At 37.2% G+C, this 17,412-nt stretch overlaps 1 protein-coding gene across 2 annotated transcripts in view; it reads left to right on the forward strand.

Moving 5' to 3' along the window:
- EIF2AK3 (eukaryotic translation initiation factor 2 alpha kinase 3) overlaps positions 1-17,412 on the forward strand; it is a 65,590-nt gene that overhangs the window by 25,547 nt on the left and 22,631 nt on the right. The window contains exons 3-10 of one of the 2 annotated variants that reach the window (XM_082745418.1): positions 7,487-7,681; positions 9,122-9,252; positions 10,824-11,058; positions 12,407-12,569; positions 13,557-13,697; positions 15,158-15,280; positions 16,654-16,874; positions 17,215-17,327. In XM_082745418.1, the coding sequence (XP_082601544.1) occupies positions 7,487-7,681; positions 9,122-9,252; positions 10,824-11,058; positions 12,407-12,569; positions 13,557-13,697; positions 15,158-15,280; positions 16,654-16,874; positions 17,215-17,327 (1,322 nt within the window). Of the gene's footprint in view, positions 1-7,486; positions 7,682-9,121; positions 9,253-10,236; positions 10,513-10,823; positions 11,059-12,406; positions 12,570-13,556; positions 13,698-15,157; positions 15,281-16,653; positions 16,875-17,214; positions 17,328-17,412 lie in introns of those variants that run through there. The other variant, XM_082745419.1, reaches the window with a different exon arrangement.

Below are 17,412 nucleotides of genomic sequence, written 5' to 3' on the forward strand. Positions count from 1 at the left end.
CAGGAAGATACAGGATTAGATGTCATGATTTTGTTCCTTTACTGAAATAAGGAACAATTGATAGTCAGATGGCGAAAAGGTGATGGAACACTTTAAAATGGAGAGATCAGGCTGACTTCCCCAAATCTACTGATTAATAGTAACAAATATGACATAGCACAGGGGTTGGCAAATTTTTTCTATAAAGGGCTAGACAGTGAGTATCTTGGGCTTTGTGGGCCTGATGGTCTATGTAGTTGTGGGGGAAAGCAGATAATACATAAATAAATGGGTATGACCGTGACCCTATAAGGCTTTACTTACAAAACAGGCAGTGGGTCAGGTTTGGATTCTAAGCTGTAGCTTGCTGGCCTTTGATGTAACAGAAGGTGTATAGTGCTACCTATGAAGTAGTCTTTTTTTGGGGGGGGGGGGTCAGAGAGAGAGCACAAGCAGGGGGAACGGCAGGCAGAGCAGGCAGAGGGAGAAGCAGCCTCCTGGCTGAGCTTGATGTGGGACTCAATCCCTGGGATCATGACCTGAGCTGAAGACAGACGCTCAACTGACTGAACCACCCAGGTGTCCCACCTATGCAGTAATCTTATAAGAAAACACACTTTCAAGAAAATACAGAGGATAAAGGAACAAGTTAAATGACATGCAAAAGCCAAACTCTGGGACAGTCTGCAGATAAATAATATTCTGGTTTCTCAAGCAAATCAGTGCGTAAAAGAGGGAGTTAGAGGGGCTCCTACGAGGGCAGAAAAGAATCAAATTTAATACATAGAGTTTGAATTCCTTGTTGGAGAAAACCAATTGTATATGTTTGAGACAATCAGGGAAATATAAATATTAGATGATTTTAAGGAATTACTCTCGGTTCTTTTAGATGTGATATTTACATGGTAGTTACTTCTCAGCAATGAATCCCTGAAGTATTTATAGGTGAAACGGCATGATGTCTGGGATTTACTTTAAAACATTCTAGTAAACAAATATATGTCCTGGGTGGATGGAGAACAGATGAAACAATTGGCAAAATTTGCTACTTGTTGAAACTGAGTGATAGATGCGTGAGGGATTGTCTCTTTATACTTTGTATGTTTGAGAATGTCCAGAATAAGTTAAAATAAAGTTGGATATACCCCCAAAAGTATATGTGCTCATGATGAGGGGTGGGGGTACATAGAAAAAGAAGGAAGAACCAAATTTTAAAAATGTATTTTATACAGTTACAAGAATTTGTGTATTTATTGCTGATTATATTCATTTTAGTAGTAGCACATCCTACATTTTTCTCAGTTGAAGTTCCTTCTGTCACTTAGCAATAGAATTTTTATTTTCACACTCTAATTTCAAATAGTGCTCCCTGATTACATGTGCCACTGGTATTCATTATGCCATTTAGGTTTTGTTCAGAAATAGAAATTGAATTATTTTACCAGACTGCTTTGCGATTGCAGAGATAAAGATCTTGATTGGCTCTTTGGCATGAGTTTGCCAACGAATGCGATAACCTTTTATTTTAAAATTATGAACAGGAAAAAACAAATGGAAGAGGGGGGAAAAAAAAGCCCATAAAATAACAAGAATTTATATTTTAAAAAAATGACTGCTAGAGGAAGCAAGTCATGCAATTAGCCTGAGAGGCAGAGCAGCGAATCTGAGCAAACAGCTGCTCACGGAGACGAATCAGTGGAATGTGAAAATGCATCACTTCACCGTAACCTACATTTTTTTCTACTAAGAGATTTGCAGCTGACTCTGAGTGACTCATTCCTGTGCTGGGAGGGTGAGGTAATGCTCTGGTGAGGGCTGATGTCATCTCACTACCTGAACAGAGTGCATATAGCATTTCTTGAGGCTGTCAAGGAAAAGCGCCATCTGCTTTCACATATGCAGCCTGAAAGACTTCACCAGGATTGGTGCAAAGGTTAGCAGCCCTGGGGATGACTCATCAGCAGCCAATTAGCAAAGAGCAGCTATTTCAAAGTGAGCTTTTAAAATCATCCTCCAGAAATATGACATGATAATTAAGTATTAAATCAGAAGGCTTTTTTATTGCTTTGGGTTTTGCACTTTTCTCACCGAGTTGATGCTGCTGAAGGTTTCACTTTTATAAACAAGGCAGCTTTTCTCAGTATGGTCCATCATGTCAAATCTTCTTGCTTGTTTAAACCACGTATCTGTATGTATGTATGTACGTATGTGTCTAATTTTTTTTTTTTTTAGTATATGTGTGGCCAAAGTGAGCACTAAACCCTACTTTTAACTGTGCAAAAGTTTGTTTTCTTTTACATTTGGAGGCATGTAAATCCATCTTATAGCAGAGATGAATTGTAGTCCATATTAGTCTGACAGCTTTTTGTTTGTTTTTTAGTTTTGGGGGTTTTTGCAGCACTTAATTATGTTTCTTAAGGATCTGTTTGTTACTGCTTTAGGAGAAAAGAGGTGGTTAATGGAAGAGGAAACAAGTAAAAATAAATGTTATCTGTTTCCTACAGACCCTCTGACTCCTCTTCCTCTTTCTTTTAGTGATGCACACCTGCTTTTCTTGTTTGTACTTAACTAGAACTATTGTTGATATGATCAGATGACTGAAATACCTATTTTTTAACTTTATCATAATTTGAATTTACTGTTCTAGTGAATAAAATAAAGAATACCTAACATAATATGAAGGGTAGGAAGCAGTAAATACTTGATTTTCTCACTGATAGGTAACTCAAAATGGGAGATCATATTAGCTACATACTGTTTTCATAGGGTATGTATACTAATGACCTAACTCGGTTCTTAATGACAACTTCAAGATGGACGTTCTACAAAAGATGAAAAGAAAAGTTTTAATTTTTAAAAAACAAAATAAGAAAGCAAAGAATAAGATAGTAATGTGAAAACTGTATGAGGCAGTATATTGATCCCATTTAGAGTTTATTAAAAATTTTTAAAGATTTTTATTTTATTTAATTGACAGACAGAGATCACAAGTAGGCAGAAAGGCAGGCAGAGAGAGAGGAAGGGAAGCAGGCTCCCTGCCAAGCAGAGAGCCTGATGTGGGGCTCGATCCTAGGACCCTGGGATCATGAACTGAGCCAAAGGCAGAGGCTTTAACCCACTGAGCCACCCAGGTGCCTCCAGATGTTTTTTTCAGTAAAAAGCAATAGTGATCTTCAAATACCCAGAATTATGATGAACGTTTGTTTTCATAATATAGCCTTCTGAGTTTAATTACAGAGCTCTTGTATGGCTCTTGAGTACCATCCTTTTCTTTTCAACCTTTTATTTGGAAATAATTTCAAACTACAAAAAGTTACACAAGTAAAAATGATACCCCCCCAAAAAAGGGGATCAATCATTTTATACTGAGGTTTACCTACCCAAACCTTGTTTGCTTTATCTTTTGAGTTGTCTCTCTTTCTTACTTTTTCTTTCCCACAGCCTCTCCTACGCAATTTTTTCCCCTAAAACATTTGGAGATAAATCAGCTATCCATCCATTGGGGTCCTTTACTCTCAAATACTTCAGTATCTATTCCTAACAGAGATATTCTCTTAACATAATCACAGCATAGTTGTCAACTTCATAAATTTATATTGGTACTTTAATCTGCCATCCATTTTGCATTTTGTGAGTTTATCTCGTACAAGCATACCTCGTATTACTATATTCTGCAGATACTGCATTTTTACAGATTGAGGGTTTGTGACAACCCTGCATCAAGCAAGTCTGTCAGCACCATTTTTCCAACAGCATTTGCTCACTTCACGTCTGTCTGTCACCACCAGTAATTCTCACAGTATTTCAGACTTTTTCATTATATTTGTTATGGTGATCTGTGATCAGTGTTTGTGACTAACTGAAAACTCAGATGATGGTTGGCATTTTTTTTAACAAAAATGTATTTTTTAATTCAGTTGTGTACATGATTTGTTAGACAGAATTTGGTAGACAGAATGCTAGCACACATTTAATAGACTACAGTATAGCATAAACATAACTTTTACAGGCACTGAGAAACCAAAAATTCATTTGACTCATTTTATTGAGGTGGAACCAAACCCACAATATCCCTAAAGGACACCGTAATATCTTTTGTAGTGTCCTTAACTTCCAGTACACCTTCTGGTCTGGAGTCAGGTAGTATATTTATTTGTCTTGTTAGACTCTTTTAATCTAGATTTACCCACAGACTTTGTCTTTCATGATATTGACATTCTGAAGAATACAGTCTCTCTACTCTTTTGTTAAAAAGAAAAGGAAATTTCTTCATTTCGGAGACTCAGTAGATTAAATGTCCAACTCTTGCTTTCAGCTCAGGTTGTGATCTCAGAGTCGTGAGTTCAAGCCCCATGATAGGCTCAGAGCTGGGCATGGAGTCTACTGAAGATTCTCTCCCTTTCCCTCTGCCCACAGCCCCCCACCACACACACACCCCCCCCCGCATGTATGCATGCACATTCCCACATGCACTCCCTCTCACAAAAAAAAAAAAAAGAAAAAGGAAAAAGAAATTTCATTGTGTGCTTGTCCAGTGTTCCCTGGTGATTAGATCTAGATTGTTAATTCTTAGCATAGAATCCTACACAGGGGAAGTGCCCTCTGTCAGGGTATCACATCTGTCACTCTTTGATGATGTTGATTTTGAGCATCTGGTCAGGGTATTATCTAAATTCTCCACTGTATAATTACTAGGTTTTTTTGTTGTTTGTTTCTGTTTTTAGTTTCGTCTAACTAATAAGCAGTCCATGGGCAGATGCTTTAAGACCGTGTAGTTATCCTACTCCTCATCAAATTTTCCACCTTCCTAGATTTAACACCATTGCTGATTTTTGCTTACAGTGTTTACTACAATGTTTGCAAATTTTTGATTTTTCCAACTTCGTCCCTCCCTTCATATTTAAAGGCATTTAATTGCAGTTAAGAGCCCTCCCTTCTCCGCCATGTTTTGTTTATCAATTTATTATAAGTAGGCCCTTAGTACTTTATAATTCAGTAATTTATTATTTTGGTACTTAAGTTGTTCCAGATTTGGTCAGTGGTGTACTTCTATCTTTTTTTTTTTTTGTAAGATTTTATATTTTCTTTTCCTTTTTCCTTTTTTTTTTTTAATTTTTTAAAGATTTTATTTATTTATTTGACAGAGAGAACTCACAAGTAGGCAGAGAGTCCGGCAGAGAGAAAGGGGGAAGCAGGCTCCCTGCTGAGCAGAAAGCCTGATGTTGGCTCAATCCCAGGACTGAGATCATGACCTGAGCCAAAGGCAGAGGCTTAACCCACTGAGCCACCCAGTCGCCCCTATTTATTTATTTTCAGAGAGAGAGCACAAGCTGGGGTAGTGGCAGGCAGAGGATGAAGCAGGCTCTCTGCTGAGCAAGGAACCTGATGTGGGACTCTGTCCCAGGATCCTGAGATCCTGACCTGAGCTAAAGACAGACATTTAACCAACTGAGCCACCCAGGTGTCCCTTTGCTTCTTTATTGTGCACATCCTTAATCTCTAGAATAATAAGATGTTGAAGTCTCATCTTTTCCCTCTCATGCCCCAGCCCTGGAATCAGACATTTCTGTGAGGAGCCTTGTTTCCTTCAGTGGGCAGTGGAATTGGAAAACAAAATGTGGGCACTAAGTTTGGGTGCATTGCTTTTATAGCCATGGTATAAAAACTGTAGAAAGGCACTGTAGAGGCACAGTAAACAATTTTTGAGAACGTTATGCTATCTCAGTTTATAGTTACAGCAGTAAGTACAGTGTTAAGGAACTGGAAGATCTTTGTCAGCAACCTTATGCTGCTAAAAATTTTCTTAGACTTGAAAGCAAAAGTGTAAGTGAGGCTAACTAGAAGGCCAGCTGGGATTTCAGTGTGCAGTGTTGGTACCAGAGGGTGTTCCAGGGAGAAGAGGTGACATTGACAATGACATCAATGAACAATAATAGTAATATTATATTAAATATCACGCCTCAGAGGTGAGACCTGATTTCTGCCCATTTGGGGAAAAGTGGAAGACAAGGAAGAAAAGGTTGTTTGAGGTCATGTTTAGAGGACTTTGAAAATATCAGACTTGGGATTTGGGGTCTTTAATAAGAAGATAATGGAGAATTGTTGAAGTCTTTTGAATAATGTCATAACAAGCTTAACTCTGACTCAGAGATTAATCTAGAAGATACCGTAGAGTTTAGATTGAGGAAACTGCCAGTTTAGAACTGTAAAGAGGCTATTATAATATTTCAGGCAGGAGGTACAGGGATTTGAACTAGAAGATGAAAGAAGTGGATGAGAGGAGTGGTTTTTTGCCAGCCAGTGAGAATCCCGAGGTGTGGGGCCAAGCTAGAGGGAAGGGAGGATGTGTAAGCACTTGTAGTGACTATATGGGCATTTTCAGGTAAGTATCCCTTTGAAGATAGGATTCTACTTGAGAAACAAAGAAGTACATAGAGAAATTTTACTGTAAAAAAAAGTTAAGATCATTTTTGGACTTTTTCTTTTTAACATTTACTTATTTTGAGGGGGGCAGAAAGTGAGGGAGAGAACCTCAAGCAGACTCCCTGCTGAGCCCAGAGCTGGACATAGGGCTCAATCTCACAACCCTGACATCATGACCTGAGCCGAAATCAAGAGTCAGACATTTAACTGACTGAGCACCGAGGTGCCCCTTGTTTTTGGGGGGTTTTTTGTTTGTTTGTTTGTTTGTTTATTAAACTCATACTTCTTTATATTCCTTTTTTCCAAAGTTCTGAGCCTGGTCAGGGAAATAGTTGTGTCATTAGCTGAAGTAAATCAAGATGTATGTATTTTTAAATGCCAAAAGGTCAATGTTACAAAGCCATGTACTAATAACTCTTTCTCAAGAAACAAGATGTTCAGGGCCAAAAACTTTTTAGAGTTTTCCTGAACTCTGTGCTTTTGCTTATACTATACAGGGACTCCTCCATGAAATCCTGTTGGCTTTGCCTTCCTGTTATATCCCAAATCTGACTGCCTGCAACAGCTATTGCCTGAATTGGAGCAATCATCATCTCTTGCTCTCCATGCCTCCACCCTTGCCCCATAGCCTTGTTCCTGTTCCTTGTGTTTCCTCCAACGTGAAGGACTGTCTTGCACCTTAAGGTCTTCACAGAGGCTCTTTCCCAGATATGGTTAACTCCCCCAAGTTAAGGGTTTGCTCAGATGTTACTTTCTCTGCAGGACCTAACCAACTGAGCCACTCAGGTGCCCCATACGTTAGCATCTTAACTGCTGCAAGAACTCCTGTAATAACCCCTTCTTGAACTCACTTGATCACAAAACTTCCTTTTGGCAGCTCGCTTACCATTATGGGACACCCATAGCAAGCAGAGTTTGAGAATACTAGAGTATTCTAGTATTCTAGTAGGCCCCAGGAGAGACTGGCCATTGTTTCAAATTGTATTTTAGTTGATGAACTACCCCAACTCCCATACTGTTGAAGGAGACCAGAGAAAGTCAGGCTCAAAGTTATTATGCCTTTAAAAGTTAGATTTTGTTTTAGGTATTTGGGAATAAGATGATCATTCCTTCTCTGGATGGAGACCTCTTCCAATGGGATCGGGACCGTGAGAGCATGGAAACAGTTCCTTTTACAGTTGAATCACTTCTTGAATCTTCTTATAAATTTGGAGATGATGTTGTTTTGGTTGGAGGAAAGTCTCTCACGACATATGGACTCAGCGCATACAGTGGAAAGGTGAGTGAAAATGTTGAATTATTTGGGGAGAAATCAAATAAATAGGGATAGAAGAAATAATGTATTAAGCTATACTATTACTGTTTGAGGTTAATTATTATTTGTTCCCCAAGGATATCATTTGTTTTAATAAAAACACTGCAAAGTAGAAAGAGCAAAATACTATTAAGGAAACTAAATGTATCCAAGACAACAGAATGAACAGCAGAGCCAGGAATAGCAGGAGGAAGAGAATTAATAAATAATGTCTAGTGTGTGTCAGTTGCATTTTACATACATTATTTTGAAATCTTTACAATATTCTTAAAGGTCATACATTTTTGTCTCCATTTGGACAGATGAGGACTCCTCCAAATATTAATGATCCTGATAAGAATAATAGCTACCAATTTATCTAGTTTGATCCTCTAATCCAAGAGGAAAATTGTACTCATTTTACAGATGAGAAAACTGAGACTATAAAAAGTTCAGAAATGTCTGAGGTTAAATTTGACTTAGGTCTGTCTGATGATAAAGTTATACTATCAAGACCTAGATTTTCTCTAACGTTAGTTTTTAGGATACAATCATAATCTGCTTCTAAGATTGGGTCTTATACTATAGATCTCTTATTAGGAATAACTAAAAACATCCTTTGAAGAAAAGTAAAAATCTTTTTTAATCCCTTAACTTTGATATGTGAATATTTTATATATAGACAAGACTAAAGCAGGGAAGAGTAGAAAAATGACTTTTGACCCTTGAATTTTTCGAACATTAGTGATTCCTTATCTAAGTGTTAGGCCCATAGCCCCTCCTTGCTCTTGCTGACACTTTTCTGCCTTCCCCACTCCCCACATCAGCGTTGTACTGAGGAGGTCTTGGGATCCTCTGTTGCCTTCAGTATTCTCATTTGTAAAACAGTGGGATTGAACCCAATCATCTGGTTCTCTGATTTGATGTGCTGCTACAAATTTCTGGTAGTCTAGCAGGTATGCTCTTTTCTGGGAGGATTTTAGTTCAGATCATGTGAAGATTCCTTTTTCTTTCTAATGAAGATTTGAAGGAGGCACTTTTAAATACAATATCTGTTTGGTAAAGTTTAAGTCTTTAAACAACCTAATACTTCCATCAAATGGAAACTCTGAAGCTGATTTTTTTAAACTCACCTGGAGTTTTATTAATGATATTATTGCTAGGAGATCACAACTGGTTCTGTTCTTTTCATGTATTCCATAGAAATGCCCCAAATAAAACTAAAATTATCTAAATCCTTAAAGTCATTCCCTGAACTAAATATTTCTTGTTTCCTTTATGGTTCTAAGTAACTTATTTTAGGAGTTGGTAGTCTAACTGATGCTTCTTAATACTTGGGTATTTCTTAGAGATTCTTGATTCTTTTAATGTCTCTGATCTCCTGTAACTTATATTTTTCACAAAATTTATTTCTGTCTTTTTCAGGTGAGGTACATCTGTTCAGCTTTGGGTTGTCGCCAATGGGATAATGATGATATGGAACAAGAAGACATCCTTCTTCTGCAACGCTCCCAGAAAACTGTCAGAGCTGTCGGACCTCGCAGTGGCAACGAGAAGTATGTGTTCAGAGAACGTTCCTGTTGATAATTACAAGTTCAGCAAGCCCCAGATTTATTTGATTTTTCTTTATGGAGATTTCCTGAACTCTGTTCATGTCCTTAAAACATACAACTCTTTTAAGAGAAATGTAGGCCTTAAATCAAAAATGGTCTCATGATTATTAACATATTCCAAGTTGAAACTCTCACTCTAGGCTCTGGAGGCAGTAACCAGGTGAGGCCCATACAGTGACAGCTTCACTGGTCAAAGTTCTTTGAATGCAGAGCACTCTTAAGACAAAGTTAATGTGCTTTATTTCAACGTGGGTCTCTAACACTGTAGTTCCATCTAGTAAGTAGTTTCACAGTGTGTTTGACAACCCCATTTTTAGAACGCATTTCAGTTTGGTCAAGTACCTTTTTGTTTCCCTTTTCAAATAATGAATTCTTTATGTAATTTTTACATTTAAATATGTGATTAAAAAGCAATATGATTAGATAACATGTGCTGGTCCTAAATCACATGCTGGATTTTTTTTTTTTAACTTTTTTAAATTTTAACTTGCTGTAGTAAAAATCATTTGAGATCTCATCTTTCTATCTTTTGAAAGTGAACCAAACTTTCAGATTTTTGTCTAGTCTGATGCAATATAATTCAGTTTCCTTTCCTGTTTTCTCAAACTCAGTTAAGAAAATATTTCTATGTTCACTGGACTATGAATAGGGCTTTGCATCTGCTGGCAACCTGACCTTCTTTATCCTGATTGGGTTTTGTTTCCTTAAGTATTTGAGTGCCTGCTAGGTGTCCAGCCACCAATAGAAACAGATGTCCAGCTTAACAGAATTTTGAATCACCAGAATGGGAAGAGTCTAGGGTCTAAGATCAGTGTTCCTTAAGTATATTTTTTAAATAGATGTCAGGATTATTAAGCCATTTTATATCTAAATGACAGGTTATTATATTGTCATTGGTTAAGTGATTTTTCTGTATATTGATTATAGTGGAAACCTTATTACTGCCACTTTATGAATGAGGACACTGAAACACAAGAAAGGTTCTATGACTTGCCAGATCTCAGGAGAGATCTCAGATTGAAACTGAGGTGGTATGACCTTCAGGCTTGGTGCACTGGGTGATATTGCCTTTCAGGGCTATGTTTTCATATAAATACAAAATTGATGCATTCAACTTGCTGTGTAATTGGTTTATTGGAATGTATTAATTTCTTTGCACTTGAATGAAATGTGCACAACTTTAGTAAAGAAAGCAGACTGCTGCTACCCTCATTTTAAGGTGACTTTAGTGTGTCTGGAAAAAATCATTCTGATTTGGAAATGTAATTTGTTAATTTTTGAGGTGTCCCACAGCCATTTTTGGTTTGTAACTTAGAAACATTGTTTCTAAAGGATCAGAACGAAGTGATGCCCTCTTGTGGCAAAAACCAGCAGAGCAATTCAGAAAATGCTGTTGAGTTTTTTTTTCTCATGGCAACGTTTTAGTGTTCGCTTCTTGAATGTAGAACTGTTCTGTATTATTTGGTCCATTTACTTAAGTGTAAATTTCTAAAATAAACCTTTGTAAATTTAAGGTGGAATTTCAGTGTTGGCCACTTTGAACTTCGGTATATTCCAGACATGGAAACTAGAGCCGGATTTATTGAAAGCACCCTAAAGCCCAGTGGGAACAAAGAAGGGTCTAAAATTATTTCAGATGTGGAAGACCAGGAAGCCGCCATGATGGACACAGTGATAAAGGTCTCAGTTGCTGACTGGAAGGTTATGGCATTTAACAAGAAGGGAGGACATCTGGAATGGGAATACCAGGTACTAGAGACCACTGAACATCTGTAAATACATTTTTTCCTTTCCCAGTTTGACCAGACTTTTTGGGTAGAGGGAAAAAACTGTCATTTTGGATTCTTAGCCCATTCTCTATGCTTTAAGAAGCACTTTAAAGAAGTCACACGTATTAGAATGACTCTTCTGAAAAAGACCACAGAAGACAAGTGCTGGTGAGGATGTTTGTATCTCTGTGCCCTGCTGCTGGGGGTGTGAAGTGGTGCAGCCACCGGGGAGAAGAGTGCTTTCAAAAAATTGAAAAGAGAGCTACCCTATGATCCAGCCATCCTGTTTCTGGGAAGATAGTCAAAGGGAGTCAGATCGGTATCTTAAGGAGATATCTGTACTGCCATGTTCAGTGCTTTGCTGTTCACAGTAGCCAAGATATAGAAGGAGCCCAGGTGTCCATCAGTAAATGAATGGATAAAGAAAATGGGGTGTGTATATGTACACAGTAGAATATTATCCATCCTGGAAGAGGGAAATGCTGTCATTTGCAAAAACATGGATGAACCTGGAGGATGTTATGCTAAGTGAAATAAGCCAGGCATAGAAGGATAAATAGTGCATGATCTTACTTACTCATGGAATTTTAAAAAGTTGAACTCACAGAACAGAGAGTAGAATGGTAGTTGCCAAGGGCTGGAGGGGGTGGTGATAGGAGAATGGAGAGATGTTGGTCAAAGGGTACAAGATTTCAGTTATGCATGAAGAATAAGTTCTGAAGATGTAATGTACAGTGTGGTGACTCTAGTTAATAATACTATATTATATATTTGAAATTTGCTTAGAGTAGATCTCAATGCAGGGCTTGAACTCACGATTCCAAAATCAGGACCTAAGCTGAGATCAAGAGTTGGACAGACACTTACACCAGCTGAGGTGTATAGATGAGAATTTAATATGCATATACATTGTGAAATGAAGAGGGTAGATTTTTTTTTTTTAAGATTTTATTTGACAGAGAGAGAGAGAGAGAGAGCACAAGTAGGCAGAGAGGCAGGCAGAGGGAGAGGGAGAAGCAGGCTCCCTGCTGAGCAAGAAGCCCAATGCAAGGCTCGATCCCAGGGCCCTGGGATTATGATGTGAGCCAAAGGCAGATACTTAACTGACTGAGCCACTTAGGTGCTTGATTGTGCTAATCATTTCATAATGTATACATATGTCAAAATGTGGCATTTATACTGTAAATATATACATTTTTATTTATTAGTTATACATGGGAAATCTGGAAAAAATTTTAAAACTTGTGGTTTTTAAATGCCATTTTAGGAGTTGAACTACATAAATACTGCTTGAAATAATGTAAAATTTCTTTTCTATTTTTGTTTAGTTTTGTACTCCCATTGCATCTGCTTGGTTGGTTAAGGATGGAAAAGTCATTCCTATCAGTCTTTTTGATGATACAAGTTATGCATCTAACAATGAAGTTTTAGAAGATGAAGAAGACATTGTAGAAGCTGCTCGAGGAGCCACAGAAAACAGCGTTTACTTGGGTGAGTAGATGTCTCTTATGTAGTGATAGGACTTAATGACACTTAATTTTACTCCTGCGTTGTTCTTTTCTACCTCAAGTATGCCTATAGCAGTTTTAATTCCTAAATACATTCCCTGGCTTAGATTGCCCTTAAGATTTATACTTTGATTTCCATACCTACTGGGTTTTTTTCATTTATCCAATTCTGAAACTTTGAATTACTCTGGTATATTCTTTTCCTCTAAGACCCTATTAGAAAGTCTTAGAAATGTTTCCATGATACAACATGCTGTGAATTACTCATATATCCTTAGATTCTAAAACTTTCTACGTTTGTATTTGCATCTACGTCAATTTGCCCCCGCTTAAAGATTATGGGTTTTTTTTTTTCTGTGTATATTTACAACTTATCTGAAAAATAGTAACAAACTTCTTATGTGCTTGGGCAATTGGAGGCCTTTACAAAATAAAATTTGCAAACTTTTGAGTCTCATTATTTGCACTAGTGTTGGTGGTCAGATACTCATAAAATTCTTTTAAGCTCTGTCAGTGTGCTACCCACTCCTCAATCTCAATGAAATGCAAGCATTTGGAAGAATAACATGTCACACATGTATCGTGATAGTATTTAACTGATGTGTTAGCAGTACTTCTGGAATAACAGGTGTTTTGGTTTCCTTAAAAAGAAAGTTACTTCATCTAAGCTGTTAGTTTTATAAGTGTCCAGTGATTTATTTGAACTTCCTTACTGGAAGTTCCAGTAACTATTGACAATTACTATATAGTGAGAAACATTGTAACTTATGTATAACTTTCCTTTCCTATTTTTGTTAAATAACCTTTGAGTTGCATTCGAGTATTTGAGGCTTGATTCTTCTTTGAAAAGTCTTATGAAGCACATGAAGAAATAATGAATGAATCTAACTGTACTAAATGAAAATTAACCTTTTTGAAAAAAATTGGTGCTTGATTCTAAATATAATTGACAATGTTCTCATTGATTCAGGAATGTTCCGAGGTCAGTTGTATCTGCAGTCATCAGTCAGAATTTCAGAAAAGTTTCCTACAAGTCCCAAGGCCTTGGAATCTGTCAATAATGAGTATGCAATTATGCCTTTGCCAACAATCAAATGGAAACCCTTAATTCGTAAGTGAATTATGAACTTTTGTAGTATTATTGAGATGTTCAGAGGCCTTATCATGACTGTCTTTGTCCTAGTATTGAATACCACAGAGATTACAACTTTTATATACTCTGTATTTTCTGACACACTAGGTAGGTATTTCAGATGTCGGAGAATTTGAATGATCTTTTACAGATTGATTTCATTAAAACAGCAGCTGCTTCTAAAGAAATCAGTGTTAATAAAGTATTTCTCTAGACAACATAGAAACACTCTTAGCCATTTGCTGACTATGACTATGTATCATTTAGCTCTTAACATATTAAGAATTTATGGGTCTCATGGTCCTGGGATCAATCCCCGCATAGGGCTCTCTGCTCAGCAGGGAGCCTGCTTCCTCCTCTCTCTCTCTCTCTCTCTCTCTCTGCCTGCCTCTCTGCCTACTTATGAGCTCTCTCTCTCTGTCAAATAAATAAATAAAATCTTTAAAAAAATATATTTATGAAACAGGGGCACCTGTTTCATGTTTATGAAACAAAGGCACTAGGGGCTCAGTTGGTTGAGTTTCCAACTCTTGATTTTGGCTTGGGTCATGATCTCAGAGTTCTGGGATTGAGCCCACTTTGGGCTCTGTGTTGGGCATGGAGCCTGCCTGAGATTCTCTCACTCCCTCTCCCTCTCCCCACCCCCTGTACTCGCTCACATGCTCTCTCTCTTTGTTATTCAATAAAAAAAATTTTTAAGAATATTTATGAAACATTATCTGGTTATTACATCATATGCTTTGAGACATTTAAATAAGTTGAAGTCAGGGCGCCTGGGTGGCTCAGTGGGTTAAGCCGCTGCCTTCGGCTCAGGTCATGATCTCAGGGTTCTGGGATCAAGTCCCACATCAGGCTCTCTGCTCAGCAGGGAGCCTGCTTCCCTCTCTCTCTCTCTGCCTGCCTCTCCATCTACTTGTGATTTCTCTCTATCAAATGAATAAATAAAATCTTTAAAAAAATAAAAAATAAATGAGTTGAAGTCAAATAGTAAGCTATCATTTCCTTCGGTTATCTTTCCATAGCTTGCATATGGTTTTGATCGCATATGTCACATCCTATTTTAATTACTTATTTAAATGACTCATCTTCTCTAAAAGACTGCCTTTTTTTTTTTTTTTAAGATTTTATTTATTTATTTATTTGACAGACAGAGATCACAAGTAGGCAGAGAGACAGGCAGAGAGAGAGGAGGAAGCAGGCTCTCTGCTCAGCAGGGAGCCTGATGCAGGGCTTCAACCCAGAACCCTGGGATCATGACCTGAGGCAAAGGCAGAGGCTTTAACCCACTAAAAGATTGCTTTTCAAGGGGAAGGAACCTTGAGCCATTTACTTAACATATTTGAACAGAACTGTGATTGAAAACCTGTTTTTTTGAATGAATGAAGTACCTACATTTTCACTGAAGTTTTAACAGTTAAGATTTTACCATTTTCTTTTAGATTCTCCTTCCAGAACTCCTGTCTTGGTAGGGTCTGATGAATTTGACAAATGTCTTAGTAACGATAAGTTTTCTCATGAAGAGTACAGTAATGGCGCACTTTCAATCTTGCAGTACCCATATGGTAAGTGTGATGAAGCTTGCATTGAAAATGATGAGTTTCATTTTTCCTCTTAGTTTATTTATTAATTTGAAATTAATTAGTAGAATTCAAATGAACGGTAGTCATTTGGAAGGTCGAAAATATCCTCGGAGGAATGGTATGAATGGTGGCCAAAGGTGTAAGTTCCAGAGTTAGAGTGCCAGGGTTCAAATCCCAGTTTTGCCACATACTAGGTTGGGCACACCTAACTTACTGCCTCGTGGTTCCTTCATCTGTAAAGCAAGGATAGTAATCCTGATATTTATTTATTCGATTGCTATAACTTCTAAATGAGATAATGTACGTATAATCTTAACTAGCACTGTGTCTGGCAAATAGTAAGTGTTCAGTAAGCATTAATTCTTGTGATTAGCTTTCTTTTAGTTATCAGCCTGTCTAATGTAATCTGTATAATATAAGCCTGAGTAATGAAGAAAATAGGTGTTTCCTATAATGCTAAATGAAAACACTATAAAATGAGGGGGTTTTAATTTTGTCCTCCAACAAGAGAAATTAGTGCAAAAGTCAAGAGTAGGTGAAATTTGACCGGAAATACATTCCAGGGTATTTAAGGTTAGGATGCATTCAGCCATGGAAGGACTTTGAATAGTTAGATATAAAAAAAAAATTGTCAGTCTGCATTAGACAAAAAGAGACTCCTTAAGAGTTCACCTTAGATGCCAGTAATGGGAAGTTATTGTAAAATTTTCCAATTGACAGAAACACAGGACTCTGACCTAGAAGCAACAGTCTTTATCTGATGCTGATCCAAATACAGGATAAGAGAGAATTATGTAGTCTGTCCAGGTACTACAAAATAGAAGCCAAACAGTCAGGCTGCTTTCTAGGACATCCTCCTTTTGACAGCTTAAAATGAACCAAGGAGACTGTTAGAGCAATTTTCTTCTGAGTTTGCAAAGAATAATTTATGGTAAAATTTGTATATCATTAATGCCTAATGAGAGTAAAGCTTAAAAACCTTGAAGAAAGATTGAGTACTAATTCTTTCTTGCATTTAAAGAACTGGATTATTAATGAGGTAACAAATAAGGTGGCCCTTAAGGTTTTTTGCTAGTCTTATTAATTAGTACAAAAAAAAATCTATGATGCTATGGGATAAAGGAAAATATGTTTGTGTAGGAAAAAAGAAAAAGTAGGGTAATGAGGCTATTGAAAAGTGCTAAGGAAGAGATGAAACTTTAATAAAAGGAATTAGTAATAGAAGTGACGGGAAAACAGATAATTTTTAACAACTAAAGGAGACTGTGTATTGGTTTATCTTTTTAAAAAAAAATCTTTTATGTTTTTGTGTTTGTTTTTTGTTTTTATATGTATTTTTATGTTTGTTTTTGAAGATAATGGTTATTATCTACCATATTACAAGAGGGAGAGGAGCAAACGGAGCACACAGATCACAGTCCGATTCCTCGATAACCCAAATTACAGCAAGAACATTCGCAAAAAGGATCCTGTCCTCCTCTTACACTGGTGGAAAGAAATAGTTGGAACTATTCTGTTTTGTATCATAGCAACAACTTTTATTGTGCGTAGACTTTTCCATCCTCATCCTCACAGAGTAAGACATTTTTCAGAATCTAATGTATTTCAGAGTGTTGGGAGAATAGTGTGTGTGGTGGGGGCTAAGGGGACATTTACTTAAGTTTCACCATGAAGTCAGTGTTACCCATCCTCTCATCTCTCCTGACTTACCACCCTCTCTTCTCAACCTCTTCCCATCTGGCCTATACCCCTCCCATTTCACTTCTCACTGACAAGGGAAATGCTGTATTCTGTGTTCTTATAATACTTTTCTTTTTGTCCCTGTTATTTATTTTTTAAATGTTATTTTATAGCTTAAGATTGTTAGCTAACTGCAGTTCAGTTTTGATAGTGATTTTTTTCCCCCACCTTGTTAGCAAAGGAAGGAATCTGAAACTCAGTGCCAAACTGAAAGTAAATATGATTCTGTCAATGGAGAAGCTAAGGACAGTAGCTGGAATGACATAAAAAATTCTGGATATGTATCACGGTAAGAGTCTTGTCATATATAAAGTATGTACGTGTTTGCTACAGCTTCGTGTGACAGCTGCTTGAATCAGGGAAGAAATGACCTC

Source organism: Mustela nivalis (genome assembly GCF_964662115.1).
Source record: "Mustela nivalis genome assembly, chromosome: 8".
Lineage (NCBI taxonomy): Eukaryota > Metazoa > Chordata > Mammalia > Carnivora > Mustelidae > Mustela > Mustela nivalis.